The 21,237-nt window shown below is 44.2% G+C and overlaps 1 protein-coding gene across 1 annotated transcript; it reads left to right on the top strand.

Annotated features, from left to right (window-relative positions):
• The first annotated feature begins 449 nt into the window (after positions 1–449).
• On the top strand, positions 450–15,166 carry LOC144175533 (uncharacterized). The gene is made up of 5 exons (XM_077704608.1): positions 450–707; positions 4,439–4,505; positions 8,654–8,816; positions 11,793–11,916; positions 15,023–15,166. The coding sequence occupies exons 1-5, from the start codon at positions 450–452 to the stop codon at positions 15,050–15,052; spliced, it is 642 nt and encodes a 213-aa protein (XP_077560734.1). The 3' UTR covers positions 15,053–15,166.
• Positions 15,167–21,237: the final 6,071 nt, after the last annotated feature.

The following is a 21,237-nucleotide window of genomic DNA, read 5'->3' on the forward strand; positions in this document are numbered from 1 at the left end:
CTTGATAGCACGCAAGATGGTGCGCTGTGGGCCGAAAGCAAATGTGAGGCGGCAAGCAACTTTACTAAGGAGGGTATAGCTTCATGGCGAGTACGGACCCACAAGCATGTTGCGAATAAAAAAGAAATTTGATTACATAATTACCTACGTGTTTCCACGAAAATGGCAAGGCTCTGACAGTGCTTCTCTGAGCAACTTTATTGTATGAAATTTCGACCTTTAAAACTGTGGCAATTTTGTCCTGCATAATCAACCCTCCCCCCAAATTCATGCCGAATTTTCTGGAAAAAAGTGGGTTCATTACGCGAGTAAGTACGGTATGCTCAATCACCTAAGAACAAAGGTTTTGTATAGTTCAAGTGGGTAAGCTCAAGCTCGGCATAAATGCCTTGTGTGTGAAAAAAAACTCCAATGGTAAATGCAATTTTGTGTTATTGAATGTTGGTGCCATGTTAATATATGAACTCTTTAGGCTCACAGATGTCAGCCTCAGGGGGAAGCTCTGCGGCGTGCCAAAAGAGGAAGTGGCCGAGCTGGTGTTGTTCATTCGGTCCTCCTCCAAGAGCGACTGCGTTCTGGAGTGGGCTCTGAAGATGGAACAGGCTGGAACTAAGCTTGGCAAGGAAAATGCTGATTCAATCTGCCTGATCCCACTGCTGGTGTCCTACTTTGGTGACGACCTGGAGAAGATAATGCAGCTGCACGAGGTAAGAGTGCTCCCATGTCTTGTATTGTAGCTGTATATCTGTGCACAGTGATGGTTCAGCTATACAAAACAAAGAAGGCAACGTATAGTACTTTTTTAAGTGTAACCTTTTAATGATATTTATCTGTTACAGCTAAAAGAGGGTGGAAGTGAGATGGGAGAAATTTCTTCTCCCAACTTTGGGTGTGAGGATTCCAATTAGCACAGCCGGTAAATAGTGGTACCTTCTGCTGCACCCTCCACGACAATCGAGAAAATTTTAATAAGTGCCAATCCATCAGGAATGCTTGGTAATTGTTTTAAGTAAATGAGTAAAACATTCTTTGCAGTAGAGTACTCTTTGTTTTCAGATCCACATTCATTCAGAGAGGTAAAAGTTGTTTTTTCAAACCAGTTTTCGGGCATTCTTTTTGCTCACCAAAATGGATGGGAAGGTGGGAATTGGGATTTCGGAGCTTTAGTTCCTTAGCCAATAACTGCACTTCGATATTGAAGCACTTGGGGTGATATATACCAAGTACAAATATTGTTATTGGTTCCTGTTGCATTGACGCAAGGCAAAAGTGCCTCGAATACTCTTCAGCTTGTTTTCTCCTGCATGCACAGAAAAATGCTGTTACACCAATAACAAAAAGATTTTCCATGTTTCTGTGTTAATACTGGCAGATAACTTTTGAAGTTTGTGAAATGCTGCAGCCAAGATGGTGTGGCAGAAATTAATTTCAACATAGGTGTTATAGATTCTACACTCTGGCATTCACCCAGGCTCGTAGCAGCATCTGACAAGTTGGCTTTAAGCAAAATGCTATGTGTTGCTGACGTCGTGCCATAAAACACATCCCACTTTCTTTTCTGTCATGCTGTGCACTAGTGGCGTAGGCAGACCAATATTTCAGAGGTGTTATACACCAACAGGAAAAAAAAGGTGTGACTGCTCTGGTTGCCCAAACAATATATGTCATTTTTCTCTATGCATAAATTTTGGGGGGTATTCTGACATCACAACAGCTGCCCCCCCCCCCAGGCTACACCCTTACTGGGCACTGTTTTAGATGAAACAGAAAAATGTGGGGGCTGATATCATGTAAGAAGTATAGGCATGTCTTAAAAAGCTGAGATGACTGAAATGCACCAGTCCTTGGGCACAAAAGTGAGATGTAAAGAAGAGAAGAATAATTCTAGTACAAGAAGGAGTGGTTGATAAACGTTAACAAGCCTTCGAATGTTTGGAATGTGTCTAGCTGAATCCTCCAATGACCACATGCGGGCCTTTTCTTCACCACTCCCAAAACTTCAAGACTCCAGTAACACTAAAGAGAGGCCATGCGTTTCCACCTTAGCCAGGACCTAGGAACTGTTTCTTGGCTGCATGAAACCTCAGTACGACCATTGCTTACCTGTCCATCATTAGGAAATCTGAGCTGACTCGGTCACTAGCAATAACCAACAACCTTGACCAGGCAACACTCTCACTCCAGGCCCTCATCTAAGCTTGCACCATGTACATCCCACAGATTGTGAAGTGGGAACTGTTAAAAGCTTTAGTCTAACTTGCTATTTGTTAGTCTACTTGTTATTTGACATTTTAGGATAAAAGCTTTATATATCTTTGTACCAAGCGCACACGGCGTGAAGTGCCAAAAAGTAATGGTACAAAAAAGTGGAAGCTGTGGGCAGAGCAAGTGCAAGCTGGTGATCACATACCAGAAAAAGGAAATAGCAGCGCAGGAGGAGGTTTGAAGGAGGGCTGGGAGAAGGAGGAATTGAACGCGCCTCAAGAAAGTGGAACACCAAAGGAGTGTGGGGGGGCTGCCACACGTTCTATACAAGCCGCCTTGAAGGGTAAATGTATGGACGGGGACAAACAAGGAGGCTCCTGGCAATAGAGAGCGAGTGGAACGAGCTTTTGAAGATGCAATACATGTGACAGGGTGCAGCCGCAAATTTCAACAACAGTTCAACAAAAGGCCCAAGTAGGCTTTCGCATTCTTAAAGTTCACCCAATAATTTTTTCTGTGGCTTGTGAGGAATTCGTGTAGTTCGGCTCTCCCAATGCGTGGCTACTGCATTGCAGTCATATACAGTTACAAGTAGCGAGGACTTTCCTGCAGGACAGGGGCTATAACGTGTCACCGAAACATTATGCACAGGGATTGTAATTAATTTTTCTGCTTCCGGATGGCCTAACATCAACATTGCGTGAAATGTGACGTGTGCGTTCTCACCTCTTACATGCATGACAATTGGTGGACCACCTGGAGTAAATTATAAGATGTCTGCATATCACCCAAGCTTTTGGCAGTGCAACACATGCTGCCTGCAATATACGTACATAAATATACAGGTACATACAGTCTATGCTCGTTACAGCGGATCCGGCAACAACAGACTTTCGCTTACAACAGTCCATTTCGGTTGGTTTGTCTGGTCCCCATGCATTTTAAATGGAGTCCACTCCGCTCATAATGGACCCGGCTAGAGCAGACTATCGGCTACAATAGACTAAATTTTAGGCGAAAATTTTTCGGCTGAATGTTTAAAGCGGACTTCCGCAGGGTCGGCATGCTTTTTGTTTGTTTAGTTTGGCGAGAAAACCTATGTCTGGCAACATTGTTGGCAGCCGGGTAGTTGGCGTAGCGAAGTTAAACCAGTGCCAGTAGCCTTGTCTTTTTTGTGTGTGTTTGTGAACAGCGGCATGAGTGGCAGGGTAGCTGATTTCACTGTCGGATAAATTAAGCCCATTTAGCGCTGTCAAACATTGGGAAAAACAGGCCGACATCACGAGAAGTACAGGCCTGTCTAAGCAGACGGTCCGCTTGACCATCAAGAATGAGGCCGCTGCCGATAAACGCGACTCCGGAGAGATTGAACAACAGTGCTACGAGTGCGCGAAGTGGTGCACCTGGAGTTAAGTATTCCCTTCTTCACAGTTTTTTTTATGTAATTAAGAACCCGGGTTCAGTGAAGGTCAGTATTTATTATTCCCATGCATGCATCAATCCCGTTTCGATCGGTGAAAAAGGTAAGAAATGCCTCAGGGGGGTTGGTTCCCGTACATTGTGTGCAATCTGCCGGTGGCCGTGCGCAATCCAACTGGTCTAACTTTCTATTTCACAGCTGTCCGTCGTCAGATTATTTCGTATCAGCTGTTTTAATGCCCTGACTAAAATCATAAAAACTGTGGAAGCTGCTTTGGGGGAACGTCAGGCAGCGATCTGATTTGTCTGACGAATGGTTTCTGGAATTCTGCCTTGTCACGAAGGGATTCAAAGCGCCCAGCTAATTCTGATGGGCGCAACTGATTTTTGTAGCTGGTTAATATTTGCTCCTAGTTATATTCTTGCTTCATTTGTTCTGCTTATCATGCATCTTTACAGACTTGACCGCATGCAGTAGGCCTTTTCCAAGTGCTGGTGCTAAGCTTTGGAAATGATGTTTAGGCGATTCTTTGCCAGTGCGCAAACACTGAGGTGCTGCAGGCGTGTAAAAACAACAGTGTTTGTACTATGTATATGCAATATCGGTCAAAGTACCCAATTTTGCACTCATAACCCCTCCCCTTCCCCTCCCGTGTCTGATACTGCATACTTCGGCTACAGCAGACGTTTTTCTGAGGATTAAGAAGGTCTGTTGTAACTGTAAAATAACAGAATAGATGAAAGCCCTCTAGATATTTGGAGACATCTTTAAAATTTGTTCTTATTGCCCTTCTATTTTTTCATTGTGTATTAGGCATCAACAGAACTTACAGAAGAATTCCGGACCAGACTTCCTGAATCGCCAATTATTGTAGCGCTAGGTAAGCTTTCCCAATTCATTTCCTTTAATCCCCTTCTTTATTTTTTTGAAGGGTTTTGATAATTAGCTTTAAACTTGTTGAAACTTTGTATAAAATGTGATACATTTCAAGCCTCCAAGTTTGGCACAGGAAATTGCGGCATTAAAAATGGCTGGCCTGAATTACATATATTGGCCAAGCATATACTCTGTTAGGTTGTAGGTTAGCCACCCGTCTATCAAAAAGAGGTTCAGGTAAATATTATGGCCACCTTGATTGTTAAGAGTATCATATCGTGATCATCAATTTCAAAAAGAGCAATGTGGGCATGCAGCACCATTGTTTTCATTGATTCAACTGGTGTTTGTATTCTGCCAGAAAAACGTCTTTTCTCTTTGCCAGATTACTCATTAATTTTTTTTTGTGTAGTAATACAATATTGATTTTCTGATAAAACACCATATTTCCCCACGCATATAACCCGCCCCTGCATATAATCCGCACCTCCACTTTGAGATGCCGAAAAAGAAAAAAATATCCTCGCGTATTTACCGGACATTTGATTCCCGGAATACTAAAGAAAACGCGTATATTTAGCAAGTACAATACACTGACTGCAAGCCGAAAGTCACAATTTGCCATCCTTGTGTTTTCTTCCTTGTATGTTTTGTGTAATCGAAGGCTTAGCCTGTGTTACACCGCGCACATTGCCGTGAAACTGCACTAAAGGGAAAACCCCATGCATTATCTGCACCCTACTATGCCACTAGAATTTGGGCATTTTTGGTGCGGGTTATACGTGCGAAAGAACGGTATCTATTTCAAATGTATTCTTTGCTTCCATCTGTTTTTGCTCTGTAAGGTAACCTACACATTAGGGTAAAAGAAAAAAGCTTATGTGCACCTTTTCTCAAACTTTTCTAGGCCAATCCTAAGCCCTCTCGACCACAAACAATTCAAAGAATCGGCTTTACCTTTAATGTGACAAAAATATTTTATAACAGTAAGAAAGAAAGGTGTCTTGTCTATCTATCCGACATAAAATATTTCAGCCTCGCCCGGGACACAAGCTTGTAAATTTTTTTGCAGCCTGTACACTTTTGGCTTGGCCTATAAAATTTGGCAAAGGTTGTGTGCTTCTGTTCTGTGAAATCTGCCTGACATTTGCTTTGCACTGCACAATGTGGACATGTATGAGCCATGGTAGCAGTTCTAGTAGTTTTGAACGGTCTGGCCAATATATTTATATATATGTGTTAAAGCAAAGCATTTTTCTACCCGGTTTGTATTCTTCGATCCCTTAAGGCGCGGTCACACCTGGCTGACACGGCAGCGATGACGATGCGACGGCAACGCCTACGAGTCGCTGAACCATTGGCCAACTGCTGAGTTGCCAGACTACGTTGTTATACTACGCTGACGGCGACATAAACATGTTGGCCGATGGAAAGTGCGCGTAGTGTAGCTGGCTTGCCGACCGAAGGCGCCAACAAAACCGTTTGCCCGACCAGTCGCCTGACGCGTCGTCGAGAATAGACCGAGAAGCGAAAACTGCGCCCCTACAACATTCGTGCCGCAATGAATGCAGCTCTGTTTGGTTAGTTTCTGGAGTGTAATAAACTCAGTAACGTCCATGAAGCTCATGCAACTCAACACTAGCGCTAATGCGATCCGTAGTTTGGCTTTAGACGCTTCGGCCGTGTTCTTCGGCGACACCGCTCCCTCGAACTGCAAACTGCACATGTGTGTGCTATCGGCTCGCCTGTACAAAACAAAAAAAAATCAGTTTCATGCAGAAAAAAAGTTACGTAGGGTAATTTGGGTAATACGGGATAAATATCGGCCAAGGTTTTTATCGTAAAACGCAAAACCAAAGTACGGCAAGCACTATCCCTGCAGTGTGAAATCGCAGTCGCAGCCGGGCACACATATTTTCGCGAGCGCTTTCGCGAAGCAGGGGAGTTGATGGCGATAAGCTATTGTGGGGGCTTCAGGGAACATTGCTGTGCAGCCGCTATTTAAGAAATTTCAGTTTACCAGCCAGGAGTTCTGTAAACCAGCTAGTAAACACCGATGTACTACACGAAGGATGGACCTCCATCTAGTACACAGGCTAATTGGCAGCTGGTCAGCATTTGTGTTGGGGCACAGTGGTGTCCGCTCGCTCGACGTTGCGGGTTCAATTCCTGGCGGGGTGGGTGGTTTTTTTTTTCTTGCACCGCGTTTCTCAAAAATGGTGCACTGTAAAGCCTTCTCTATTAGAGGAGGTTAAATTTTGGCTGATGTACGTACTAATTTAGATGCATATTCTACGTACTACAGAGGTCTTTTTGCCGGGGTTCATCCATAAAATCCGTATTATTACTGCCACGGCAGCAGCGAACACAGCTCTTTTTTCTTTGTTTCTGATCTAAGAAGAAGTTGAGAAGTACACACAGTACAAGCAGCGCACACGCGAGTACACACGAACGGCTTATGTCGCGGCAGTCGTGACACGATACTCCCAGTTTGACTAAAGAAAGAAAGAGATCCCGAGCGGAGAGGGTCGCCGTGCGGTCGTCGGCGTGGTGTGACAAGCGCATCGGCCGACATCGTGCAGACACCGAGGCCCCGCCGATTTCTCGCTGACGCAGACGATTGACCAACGGTCGGTGTCGACGCGGTGTGACATGACCGCCGACAGCTCGCCGACACGGTGTTGGCCGGTCAAATCGTCCGATGGTCAGGCTAGTGTGACTGCGCCTTTAACCATTTTGCTTGTTGCCAGTGTTCCAGTTTTCAACCTACCGAGTTAAAAAATGCTTTCACATTAAAACAAGACAACTCCGAGTGCACTCGACTCTTTCACAGTCTGTGAAGACAGATCAACCAGAGAGCTAGCTTGTCTTTAGTACCTGATGGCAACAGAAACAGTAATGCTTTATTTGCGTGCTTAGCAAATTAGCATTCTAGAATAAGCATGGAGAGGACAAGGATTTGTACTGGCACCTTGTTTTGCTATTACAACTATGAGCCCGGAACTCTGATTCAGCGGATTTTGTTTTTTTTTTCTTTCAAAGTTCTCCATTATGATAAATGAAGTGTGAAGAGACTGCTCTACCACAAAAAAAGTGTAGAATGCTTGGGTCATGTTTTCCGTTTTTCAACTGATTTACATGCAATTTTAGCAGAAGTGTATGCTAAAGTGCCACTTCCCTTGCACAATCCTCTGAAATTGTTCTCACATTGGCTTGGAAAACATGTTAGCAAGCCTGTATGGCTGAGTATGGCCAACTAGTTTTAACCTTTTGAAACTGTGCATAAAGTAGCATGAACAGAGTACAGAACGTTTTAGGAAGCAGATGTGACAGATACAAGTGCCAAATTGACAATACCTGTTTACCTTATAAAAAAGCAAGATATCCTGGTGTAAGTGTTTTTGCCACGGCATGCTCAAGAGTGTGTCGATTGACTTGACCACCCCCTTTTCTGGCTGCCTGAGGCAGTTCACTCCTCCTCTTGTCCTTGCAGCCCGCGGTGCTTCATTTATCCTCCTTCCTTCTGTTTCAAAGCAAGTCTGCCTGGCTGTCGTGGCACTGGGCTAGCTCAGCTCAGAACAATTGGAACCTTGAGAAATGGTTTTCCATGTCCACCTAATTTCAATAATTAAAATCAAATTAGATTCTTGAGTGTATAGTTAACTTCACATTCGCAAGGAAAATATAACTAGGTGCATGAATCACGTACGTGATGGTGGCAGAGAAGGAGCCGAAACGTTTATTGAGAAAAAAAAGAAAACACTTCATATAAATGCGTGTAACATATACAGTAAACTCTCGTTGAGACGAACTTGGTTATAACGAATTTTATGGGTAAAATGTCCACCTCTTTTGCTCTCTTGCCACATGCATAAAATTAGGCAAGCGTCTGCTTAAGACAAATTTTTAATAATACGAACAAATATTCATGGTTCCTTCGAATTCGCCTAAATGGGAGTTTGCTGGATATCGGGGGACCGTCTGAATTGGTATGTAGCATTTGGTATTCAGATGTATTCCAATAACACTTGCCTGGGGGATGTTCATGGAGACTATCTGAGCGATTTAAACAAAAGAAAAAAGAAGTTGCTTCAAGCACTTTTGTTTTATATATTTCCAGCTGTACAATTATGACTTCTTTGTCTTTCTCAGGCCAGACACTCTTTGACTGCAGCTGCCATGTGTTTGTCGACCGGGCACTTGTCGTGGAAAATATAAGCTTCCTGCTTGGGGTGGAGCTTCTTTTTGCTTTGTACTTCTGCCTGAACATCAAGTATCCCAGAGGGTTTGCTTCGACAATGGAGTTCATTCAAAGGCAGGTTGTTTTCTGTTTAGTTTAATACTCTGCTTATTGTTGGTGTAGTAGCTTCTGGTGGATCTGCCTTGCAGATAACAGCTGTATTTTGTTAAACTTGGCATCCTCATAAGCAGTGGTGCTGAGCAACATAGTCGTGATACCACCTACTTATACATCTGATGCGGCCAATCAAGTTAAACTGTGAAGACAAAATGCAACTGTGGGGAATTCAAATTATGTACTGCATTGACCCAATCACTACGAGGCCAATTTTAATGCAAACTTCCAACAACTAAGCTGAATAATAATGACAAGAGATGTAGTAGTGGTAAGTCACCTGCCACTTTCTTACCGAGTCCTTATGACATCTTGTTAGTGCCACTAGCAGCTGCAGTCTAAAGCCATTGCCATGAAGCATGACTCTGGGATAGTAGTTGTGCGTCAGTTGTGTTGCAAGACATCATTCGAGTTGTAATGTGCAATTAGCACACCATTACCTAAATTTATAGTATTACTGCTATTACATCACTTCTGTGGTTTGTAACCGGAAATTTTAAGATCTTTCACTATTTTTATCATTCTTCAGTTTAAAAAAAACATCTTTCAAGGATGGAATGTAGTTGAGCGAGCTAGGTACCTAAGGCTAGTTCTTTCTGACCCCTTTAAGCAGCACTGTAGCGGGGCGTGCGGTGTCTGAATGAAATATTTTATGCCTCTTTTTACTAATTTCGAGTGGCTTGACTCGAATGGGAGCAACGCCTTTTTAGTTTTAGGAGAGTAAATCCAGCAAACATGGCCGTCATCTTTAAATGTTAGTGTTAAATCTAAAAACCTTAGGGTTTTGTTCTCAGCCAGTTCAAAGGTAAAAATTGAGAGAACCTGAGCACGTCTTAAAATGTGTTAAAATGTCTTCAGCCACCTGTTCCGGGCACTCGGAAGGTAAAAGCTTTAAAACTAAAAAATCATCAACGTAAGACAACGTAAGCGTGTAAGATAAACCACGCCAAGAAATTCGTTAAGTGTGAGCACAGTGTCATCTATGAAATTCCGCTGAGGTGTGGGAAGGTTTACATCGGCCAAACCGGACGATGTGTCAATGAGCGGCTGGAGGAGCATTGCGCGTTAGTTAGTTCTCAAGGAGCTGGACACCTTGCCTTTCACTGTCGACAGTGCAAGTGCGAACCATTATTTCATAGTGTAACAATCCTTGGAAAAGGCAGGACTAAGAATGAGAGGGAAGTACTGGAGGTGTTCTTCATAAGACAACAGCAGGAAGGCAACTGCATTAGCGCACCGTCTATCACTCTCAGCGATAAAGAAATCGGCTTCCTTCAAACTTGAGAGGTGTTGATGCGAAAGTGGAGGTAGTTAGTAACAATAGCATTTTCATTCGTTCACGCGTACGTGTCGGCGCATGCGTTGACTTGGCTGTTCACAGAGTGTGTCGGTTTCTTCAATTAAATTTCAGCTGCTAGTCCAGCGTTGTGTTGTCTCATCTCTCCTCGTGTTTTTCGTCCTTTTTCGCTGGTTTCCGTTCCTTCGTTGAAGAAAAACCACCGGTAGTATAAAAAAATTAGAATATACATTTTGTAGGGAAACATTTCGAAATGCACCCTAGAAAAAATGTCGACTTGCGTGGAGCAGTTTGTCAGATGTATAAAAAAAATTTTAGTTTGCATTGTGCTCTTGCCATGCAGTGAAGCCCAACTTCCATTTCAAAATGTGCAATTTCTGGCGGTTCCCTGGAAGAAATCTGGTGGTTTGACATTAGCAGAGGCAGCAATTTGCCCCCACGTAACATAAAAACATCTTGTCAATGACCGACTTAGCATTTCCGGCCAGCAGAGTATTTGGGGCAAGCGCGCAATGCGGAAAAACATGCATGATGTTGAAAACAAAATGAAGTTGATGCTTGTTGACGCTCACCGTCAGTTATGATGTTCTGACTCGCTAATGTAGCCTTGCTTGCAGCAGTGAGGTGCAGTGCGCTAGAATCGTGCCCTGCAAACTTTTGCTGTTGTGTGATAAAAAAAGATCAGCATTACCAGCCTCCTCCATTGCAGTGCCACCTAAAATTTTTGAAAAGAAACAGCACAAAACGTATTGGAGACTGTCCGAAAGGAGGGTTCAACTAAGAAACAACACTACACTCTGAAGATAGCGTCGTATGAAAACGAAACTGGCAGGTGGTGTGTAAGGCGGTTTGAAGCACTGTCCTCGTCGAAACTGATATCTGGTGACTGGGTGCTATCGTTTGACTTGCCTGGGAAGTTCTCATCACAGAAATTGGGTTAGGGTGGGTGAAATCAGGAACGGCGGATGCTCAAGGCTTGAAGGTGGCTCAAGTAGGCTTGAAGTTGGGTAACTGCATAGTAGCGCCTATATGAATTTCGCCATGCAGAAATGAAAACGAAACAGTTGTAAACTGTTCGTTAATGGTCCTGTGGTAAGTGAAACTATAACACACCTTAGAACAACGTACACAGAGGGAATAAAACTACCTAAACAGACACTGCTTGACATTTTCCGCCAATTTCTGAGATTATTACTGTCAGAGTGCAAGCCTGACGATGGAAATTTGGCTTCTGATTCACCATTATAAAGAAAAACAAACGCTGACGCAGACTTATTACCAGTGGCACGTATTCTTCTTCAGTAGCGTTGACCACGCCCCTTTTCCATACCCAGGTAATGCAAACGCTTGTCAAAAATCACATTTTCATTGCAAAAATGAAAACGAAATGGATTTCGAAAGGGAATTTTCTGAGCTAACTCCAGATCTTTCCAGAAATGGCTGGAATGCTGTGAGAAGGGGCTCATAAGGTATTTTTAAAACTAAACGGTTTTGAATAGGTGCGGTAACAAAAGAGTTAAGTCGCTGTGGTTAAGTCACTTAAGAGAAAGGCGTCACTGTGGTAATAAAAGAACAAGCTAAGCCAGCAAGGAATTTAATGTGTTGGCTGGACTGACTGTTATCTGTTTATTTTGTTTTAGGTACCTAGTTGGCATCACACCAAGTGAAGGTACCAAACAGGAAGCAGCGCGGTCCAAAGGAGCGAAGTCAAAGGCCATGAAAGCCGCTGCAGAGCTTCAGACATTCAAGAAGAAATGGAGCAATGTGAGTTGCAGGCCTTTATAAGTTGTGTGGTGAACCGTATGCGTCTGTTCTGGAACTTGTACAACCCCCCCCCCCCCCCCCTCAAAAAAAAAGAAAGACTCCACAACCACGAGAACCCCACCCAGGGGGATATACACAGCCTCCCAAGAGGATACACAATATGGGGGGTTGTCGTTCTTCCCAGGAGGAGAACGACAACCCCCTCAGGAGGATTTCGACACCCCCTCAAAATCAAAATTCTGGATAAACCCCTGCGTCTGTTCATGTGACTGAAAGTACTACGACCAATAAGTATTCTTTTAATCTGGGTATATTTTAAAGGAGCCATGAAGAGAAAACACAAGTTTGGTTCATTCAAAAGATTGCCTCGTTAGAATCATACTGACACCACTGCTAACGTAAACTTCGCTCAAATAAGCTATATATTTAGGAAAAAAGGGAATGGCCATGCGACCCACTAGCTCATTTCCCGCAGCAGAACCTATGACATCACATGTGACAGTTCTGGGATTGGCGGAGGGCAGCAACAGCAAACGCAAATTAGGCAGAGCTTACAAGCTTGCCGAACGAGCAATTTGTGCTTAAATTTAGGGCAAACTCTTTTCAAAGCCATAAGAATGGTGGGACAAAGAGTGGAAGTTTCGGAAGCACACGTAAACAGAAGTGCCGATGTGTACTGCTGTTGGTACTGCGCGCACTATGCTTGGTTTAGCTGCACAGGACTGCAGGGCTTTGGGGTTGTCTCAGACTACACTTGCCGACTGACGCAAGGAACGGTGTTTTACGTGAGCATATTGGTAGAGCGAGCACTATGTTTCACGAAGCAATTATTTTCTTCCTGAGCAAAACCAAGCCAGGTTTAAATACGGTCAAAAACAAACCAAAGGCCACGGAGAAAGAAATTCTTCCTCCGCGCCAAAGGCAGAAAATGGTATGCTACGGTATGGTGGCGTCACATAGGTTCACTAACGGCAAACAAGGCCTCCCAATTGGCTGCAGAGCTATGGTCCATAGAAATATCTTTCTAGGGACCAAAGAAGAGCGCTCAATTCCTGTGATGTCATTGCAGACCACGAGAACACTCGATTTAGTGGGAAAATTAAAATTTTAACTTGAATTAATCAATTTCTCAGTGAATAAAACATCATTTGCATTTGGACAAGCGCTGGGGGGACTATAAAACATTAAATCTTTCGAATAACACAAACGTGTATTTTGTCTTCATGGCTCCTTTAAGGGGAGACATGGATGGATCTTAAAACTATTTCTTTTATTTTTAAGTAAACTCTGTTAAACTTGTCACTCTTGCTGCTTCTTTTCCACTGATTTAAAATATTCCGTTATTTTTTTAGTTTGTCAATTAGTTCCCGAGATAATTAGAGGCAATTAAACATTTTTGGAGGAACAAGGGACAAAGCAGTGTTGGTCATAAAACTGTAATCTTTACATTTTCCAACCCTATGAACCCTGGTGAGTGCAATAGGAGAATCAGTTTTTTGATGCATCGCTTGGAACAAATTTTAAAGCCCATTAAACTTCAGTGTTTGAAATGGGCACTCAAAATGGTTCCTTGCCACTGGTGCCACCAAGGTGTAAAGAAATCAGTGGGGGAAAAGCACCAAGTCTTAAAAATTTCACAAAGTTTACTTAAAAATTAAAAAAGTTTTTTTAAGAGCAGTGTTCCCCTTAAAGATATATCCTGTACTGTACTAATCTGACTTGTCATGACTTACTTATAATGAATTTGACTTACCCGTACGTTCTTACAGGTAAATCTGGCATATAATTTGAAATTCCACTTGCTTTGTGCCCCAGTCATTTGGGCCTAACTTGCTTTCCCTTGGTTTAGAATTGCTCCTTAGGGTGTTTTACTCCACATAGTAATGAGCAATTCTTGCCATTTTCAGCAAACTGCATACAAATTACAGTATCCCTTTTCACAATGTAACATGTCACAGTGTAACATGGCACACTGATAATGGAAAAGACAAAAGCAGCTGGTACGTCGTTATTTGGATATATTACAAGACACGTATACATCGATAAGAACGGCCATTGAAGAATCTCAAAGGTGAATGTCAAAGGTGAATCTCAAAGGCAAGACAGGCACACTCAAGTTAATCTTTATACCATAACTACACGCTATAAAGATGCTGCACCCTTACAACTGAGAATCTTCTTTCCCTCCTTCCTCTGTCACCTCCGCGTGCCGTCACGCCGAGGTTCTCATTCTTATGCACGCGCTATCTCCCGCAGACGGGCGGCAATTTCAATAAAGGTGAATGTCAAAGGTGAATCTCAAAGACAAGACAGGCACACTCAAGTTAATCTTTATACCATAACTACACGGTATAAAGATGCTGCACCCTTACAACTGAGAATCTTCTTTCCCTCCTTCCTCTGTCACCTCCGCGTGCCGTCACGCCGAGGTTCTCATTCTTATGCACGCGCTATCTCCCGCAGACGGGCGGCAATTTCAATAAAGGTGAATGTCAAAGGTGAATCTCAAAGACAAGACAGGCACACTCAAGTTAATCTTTATACCATAACTACACGGTATAAAGATGCTGCACCCTTACAACTGAGAATCTTCTTTCCCTCCTTCCTCTGTCACCTCCGCGTGCCGTCACGCCGAGGTTCTCATTCTTATGCACGCGCTATCTCCCGCAGACGGGCGGCAATTTCAATACATTTCGAAAACAGAGCAACAATGTACTCATACAATTATTAGCCCAAGCCAGGGCGTTCACGAGGTAGTGTCTACTTTTCTGTGAGAGACTAATCAATCCTTTTTGGTGGTAATGATGGTAAATTACTGGAAGCTATCATTTGTAAGTACGGTGGCGTCCGCACTAAAAAAATGCAGATACGTCTGGTAGGTTGTTATAATCAAAGGTATGTTTTAAAGGTATATCAGCTTTTTTTGGCCTTATTTTTCATGTACCGTTTCATGGTCATCCTCAAATATACAAAATATGTCTACGGCATGCATTTTCACCCTGTTTTAATGAAGTATGAAAGTAATATTTTATTGGTAATGGCTTTGGTAATTGTCCAGGCTTTGGTAATCTCCCAAATAAAAATACTTTCTTGTTTTTGTTTTCAGCTGCTACTGAGTTTCTGGACCGTCCACTGAACAATCTGATCCAAAAATTTTCGTCATGCAAGCCCGTCAAGTGATACGAGACAAGTTGCAAGTTGCAAGTCAAGAATGATGTATTATACAGTTCTCAATATAGCTTCAAAAGTACCCTTGTTGCTGTCAGTCTTGCCAATCTATGTCGATTTGTGTCATAAACAACACAGATTCTGTACACCAAATATGTTCCGTTGCAGCAAAGCAAAGTGGTGGGTGGAAATTGTTAACAGATTCAGTGCGCATGCTTGAAGTTGCATGCTAACTTCAGAATTTCTTCTCTTCTCTATTGTGTTTTAGTAGCGTATTCAAAAATAGCACCACATGTGCCTCTTAAGAGTTAATTGCACTCAAAAGCGAAATGAATCTGGAACAAAGTCAAACGGGTCAAGAAAATACAGTATTTATTAAGGGTACCAGTGATTGTGATTAAACTTAAAACCATTAATGAAATACTAAACAGATTAACGATGATTAATGAGCATCTCTTTAAAAGTTTTTTCTGAACTTCTACACTGCTGTGCTTGTGCTCTAAGTTTATGCAAAGGTCACATTCTGTAGTCTATCTTGTTTGACAGTAAGAATGCCAGTGGTACCTGCTTATTTAGAAAATGAAACAATTTTGCCTATGAGAAACTTTAGCCATTTCAAATGGCCGTGGCTAACTAGTGACATTCCCAAAGGCAATTTTTTTTTTGTTTTCTATATCGCCGTTATTACTGACATCGCCGTTATTACTGATAGCACTCGTTTTAGGTCTGCGATACAAGATTTGTGTCATGACGTGTAACCCTTATTGTTTACATCATTGCACTGTATTTTGCCTGCCTATTTTCCTGCCCACCCCTCATGTAATGCCCCAAAAGGGCCCTTGAGGTACCAATATATAAAAAAATAAATAAAAAATAAGCAGGTTTTGTGTCAAACAAAATAGACCGCATAATGTGACTATCGCGTAAGGTTAGAGCGCAAATGCAGAAGTGGTTTGTTCAGAAAAAACTTTTATAGGCGCTCATTTTTTGCCGTAACCCTGCTACTGCTGCGACAGTTGCGATACAGTTAGCATGCTTTACGGTTCAAATTCATCCGGTAAATGCCGTATTGATCTTTACAGTTACACTCTTGTGAAAGTGCATGACGGCTTCAAACCGTTACGGAAAAAAATGGTTTGTTTTCCATAAAAATGCAGTGCGGTTTTGCATCATCAAACAAAACTTACGGTTTCTGCACTGCACAAGTGTGCTACAGTTCCTGTTCCGTTGAACAGAACTTACGGTTTCTGCACTGCACAAGTGTGCTACAGTTTCTGTTCCGTTGAACAGAACTTACGGTTTCTGCACTGCACAAGTGTGCTACAGTTCCTGTTCCGTTGAAGAAAACTTACGGTTTCGGCACTGCACAAGTGTGCTACGGTTCCTGTTCCGTTGGACAAAACTTACGGTTTTTGTTCCGTATTCTGGGCTAACCGTGAAAATGCCATAATAGGAAGGAACGGTTAAATTAGCGCAACGCATAAATACGAATACATGCCGGCATCAAGAGTTAGCGGTCATTATTACCGTAGGTTTACGGGAAAATTTTTAACAGTGCCGGAGAACTGAAAGGGAACAAGTAGTCACCGCCAAAATGTAGGAAATGATGAGCCAGGCCGGCATTCACCCCCCCCCCCCACCCTTTCCCCAAACTTCTGGAGGGCTAAACCTAAATCACTGTATCAGCACCGCTGCCATGACTACCACGGGATAAATGTTCGTACACCGCTTGTTTTGCATTGGGTTAATTCACTTTAAGAGGGGGGTGCGATTTTCGCGAACCACGCGTTAAAATGTATGTTTTTTTGTCGGTGCATAGCGATGCCTGTCTGCATGACATATATGTTCCAAGAACAGCGCCCGATTGTTCCTTTAGTCGCCATGTCATGCTCTTTGATATTGTTCATACCCTGCATGTCAGCATTTTAGGGTCCTGCCACTTGGACATTTGCTCACTCCATCCAGTTTGAGAGAGAAGGGCACAACTATCCTCTCCAGAGAGAGGAAGCTGTGCCGTGTTGCGTAGAAAGTGGCTGGTTCTGTCGGCTGCATCAGACGCAATATAGCCCGGGGATGTAGGCTAGACGCACGCACGAGTAGCCTCCTGGCATGCCTCCCTGTAGGCGGAGGCGGGTGGTACGATTCTACCGGCAGCAGCGAAGCTTGTAGGGCCGTTGCCTTCTTGGCGAGGTCATCAAAGACGGAGAACTGCCGAAACTGCAAGTACTGCTGGAACCTCGGGCGACACTGGCGCACGGCACGGTTCCGCCGGTTCCGCTCGCTCGTGCAGGTCCTGCATAGAACGTACATATTCCCGATGGCTCTTAACCTCTACTTGGGCCCGTGCGTGAAGCTCGTCTTTGATCCGGTACTCATATCCAGGCTGCAGAAACTCAAGGTTAAAGCGTTCTCTGAAGTTCATCATGTTCTCAAATGACTTCTGGTGTCGTCTACAAACACCGGCTGCTGCCCGCAAAGCAAACTGGCAAGATGCTATTAACAAGCACGCTATCTGCAATTGCCATACCCGCCGCAGTGGCTCAGTGGCTAAGGCGTTGCGCTGCTGAGCACGAGGACGTGGGTTTGATTACTGGCCGTGGCGGCCGCTTTTCTGATGGAGGCGAAAAGCAGAAACACCCGTGTGTGCTAGATTTCGGCGCACGTTAAAGATCCCCAGGTGGTCACAAGTAATCCGGAGCCCTCCATTACGGCACGCCTCAGCGCCTGCGTTGCGTCGGCGCGTTAAACCCTACAATCAATCAATAAAATTGCCGTGGCTCGTTGATAATCACACATTTTAGAAAGGAAGTCGCACAACGATTTTTCGTCGATGGAACCTGTGTACGTGGAAACGACCAAGTTTAATTTCAAAGACGCGTTGCAATGACAGTTTCAATCATTAGATTGTGGCGCCGATTACAACCTGGAGCCTCACTGTTAAGCTTGTTAGCCTCGAGCACCAACAACTGCCTTTGATTTGATTGATTGTAGGGTGTAACGCGCCGACGCAACGCAGGCGATGAGGCGCGCCGTAGTGGAGGGCTCTGGATTAATTTTGACCACCTGGGGATCTTTATCGTGCGCCGAAATCTCGTACACACGGGCGTTTTTGCTTTTCGCCTCCATCAGAAAAGCGACCGCCGCGGCCGGGAATCGAACCCGCGACCTCGTGCTCAGCAGCGCAACGCCTTAGCCACTGAGCCACCGCGGCGGGTAACAACTGCCTTTCAAACTCAGCCTTAGAATTTATCAGTTGGGCCTTCAAGTGAGGAATTTGCTTTGTGTTGTCAGATAGGGGATAAGTCTGTGCAATGCTATCCGAACGTAAGGACCCATTTTTGTTTAAAAACGGCACTGCATTTTCGTACATCGATTTGATTGATTGATTGATTGATTGATTGATTGATTGATTGATTGATTGATTGATTGATTGATTGATTGATTGATTGATTGATTGATTGATTGATTGATTGATTGATTGATTGTGGGGTTCAACGCGTCGGCCCAACGCTGGCGATGAGGCGGGCCGTAGTGGAAGGCTCCCGATTAATTTTGACCACCTGGGGATCTTTAACGTGTGCTAAAATCTGGTACACATGAACGCTTTTGCTTTTTGCCTCCATCAGAAAAGCGCCGCCGCGGCCGAGAATCAAACCCCCGACCTCGTCCTCAGCAGCGCAACTCCTTAGCCACTGAGCCCCCACGGCGAACTTCTCGTCTGTCAATATGGTTGTAGCTGTAAAATACTGTCGACCCCGCCAGGAATACACTGCAGCCTTTATGCCGCGCGCAGAAAAAAAAAACAAATGCTCCTATGCGGGCACGCATGGTCAGCTTCGGCTTGTGGGGGACGGTTGCAAGCATTTTCCGCTGGTTGAGTGTTAATAGCACCATTGCCAGGTCCGGGGTTTGGCGCATACAATCCGCAGGTAACTGCTGCATAAAAAAAAACTTAAGTGACCAGAACAAAACATCGACAGTTCTAAACACGTTCTGCAATCATTTCAACATGCAGGCCGCCGTATAGATCTAGGGGCGAGTAAGGCCCAAAGATGATGAAAGAACAAGGAGAAGAAGCCACCTTGGGCGCCAGTGAAGGAATCGCCCTCAAACGTAAAGGGTTTGTGAGCCCGAACCCGCTCGACGAAGTAACGCCAACCTGCATGGAAACAAATCACCGGTTTATTCTAGAAAACCAAGACGGAAGATCAAACAAAAAACCTTACGAGGCACTATTGCGCGTGTGCAGCAAGGGTGCGCGTAAAGCGCGTAAAGAAAAATTCGGGGGATGAAGCACTGCTTGTCCAGCAAGCCACGCCATGGTGCTGTTCACTCTCGGCTGTGTCTTCAGTGACTGGGGCCTACATAGGGTGACCCGCCGCGGTGACTCAGTGGCTAAGGCGCTGTGCTGCTGAGCACGAGGACGCGGGTTCGATTCCCGGCCGCGGCGGCCGCTTTTCTGATGGAGGCGAAGAGCAAAAACGCCCGTGTGTTCGAGATTTCGGCGCACGTTAAAGATCCCCAGGTGGTCAAAATTAATCCTTAGCCCTTCACTACAGCGCCCCTCATCGCATGCGTTGCTTCGGCGCGTTAAACCGTACAATCAATCAAATCTACATCTGGTGATACGCGTCCACCGTGGAGGCTGGCTGCTCTCGGCTGTCCTGGCGTCGTGGTGGTGCTCGCCGTCGCTCGTCGCTCTCTTGCACCGCCCGAGGCCACAGCCGCTATCACGTGTCCCTCGTCCTCTCACAAGAGAGCCGCTTTTCTGCGCCATCAGGTCCATTTGCGCACGTGCCGGATTGACGTGCACTTTGCCACCCTGCAGTCGCAGCACGCTCACTATGAACAGTCACCCGCACGCGCGGGACCCAGGGCACTTGCCCACACCTTCTATTCCCGAGCTCATTGAATCCCAACGTGATGACACGCGCTCACTGCCGCAGTATGAATGTCGCTGATTTCGCACATAAGCTGACTGCGCTGGTTGGATAGCCTTATTAGAGCGTGCAAAGCACACCACCAATCGAGGAAGATCACCCATCGCCGGGCATGATTCGAGCCAATGAAATGAAGGGCAGCGCTTAGAGCCGCTAGCTCGGTAGCGGTGGAGGATGTTTTGCGGCTCAGTTTTTTCTTCAGTGTTCAGTGGACCTACGGAATCCATACGGCAGTGGCGGATGATTCTGCGGTCACTGAGCCGTCCGCATAAACGTGCGTGTGGTCTGCGTACGCGGTAAATATATGAGGCATTCTTATTTTCCAAATGAGCCACATCGACCTAACACAAATTTGGGAAACAAGCGGAAGTTTGTTACCGGGCCTAAATGATACGCCGTCAAAGCTATTAAATGATATATTTTACATGTCAGCTAGGTGAAGTTTATGGCCATAAGTAATTAAAAATTATGCTGTGAATTTGAGCATTATGGGGGAGATAAATTTGAATTTGCCTCGTATTGAATGGAAACACTTAAGTTGATGCGGCATTCTTATGAAAACGTTATTTAAACTGACTATCAAGCATGGTGCGATTGAGTTTTTGTGGGAAAGGCAGTATAATATGCAACAGGGCTTCAAGAACCCTAGAACTATATAAGCAGAGCAGGTAAGTACTTCCGGCACCATAGGCAGCTGTTTTCAAATTTTTCCCCAGGATAATTTTTTCGGCTTACCTGAAGGCACTCATGAAGTAAGCAAGCTCTTTATTGGTTTGCCATGAATTTCAAAACCGTTCACAGGAAAGCTGCGCATGTATTCTTCACCTAAATGAAGTGGTTTGTACTCTAAGGCGGAGAGGGGCGGGGGGGGGGGGGATATTTGCTAATGCTTGTAAGCGGCGGCTATTTAATTAAGCACTAAAATTCTAAATATTGGAGTAAACAAATAAATATAACTAGAATTATTTTGTAGGCACGGGGGAGACGAAATGAAATCATTATTTGACATCTCTGTTTCATATCGTTCACTTCTTCTTCCGTTTACTTCGTCATTGACACTTTCTTGGGTCAGATATTTCGCCATCTCCTAATTGCCGTCTGAATTCATAATAACCCAGCTCCTAAAAGCAAAAGAAAAAAACATCTTCCGGAAATACCCACTAAACAGTCTAAACACTCAAGCCAAAAGCAAACTGCCATTGGGAAAACGGAT

Source organism: Haemaphysalis longicornis, unplaced genomic scaffold (genome assembly GCF_048455015.1).
Source record: "Haemaphysalis longicornis isolate Haplotype H1 unplaced genomic scaffold, Haemaphysalis longicornis Haplotype H1 scaffold_3, whole genome shotgun sequence".
Lineage (NCBI taxonomy): Eukaryota > Metazoa > Arthropoda > Arachnida > Ixodida > Ixodidae > Haemaphysalis > Haemaphysalis longicornis.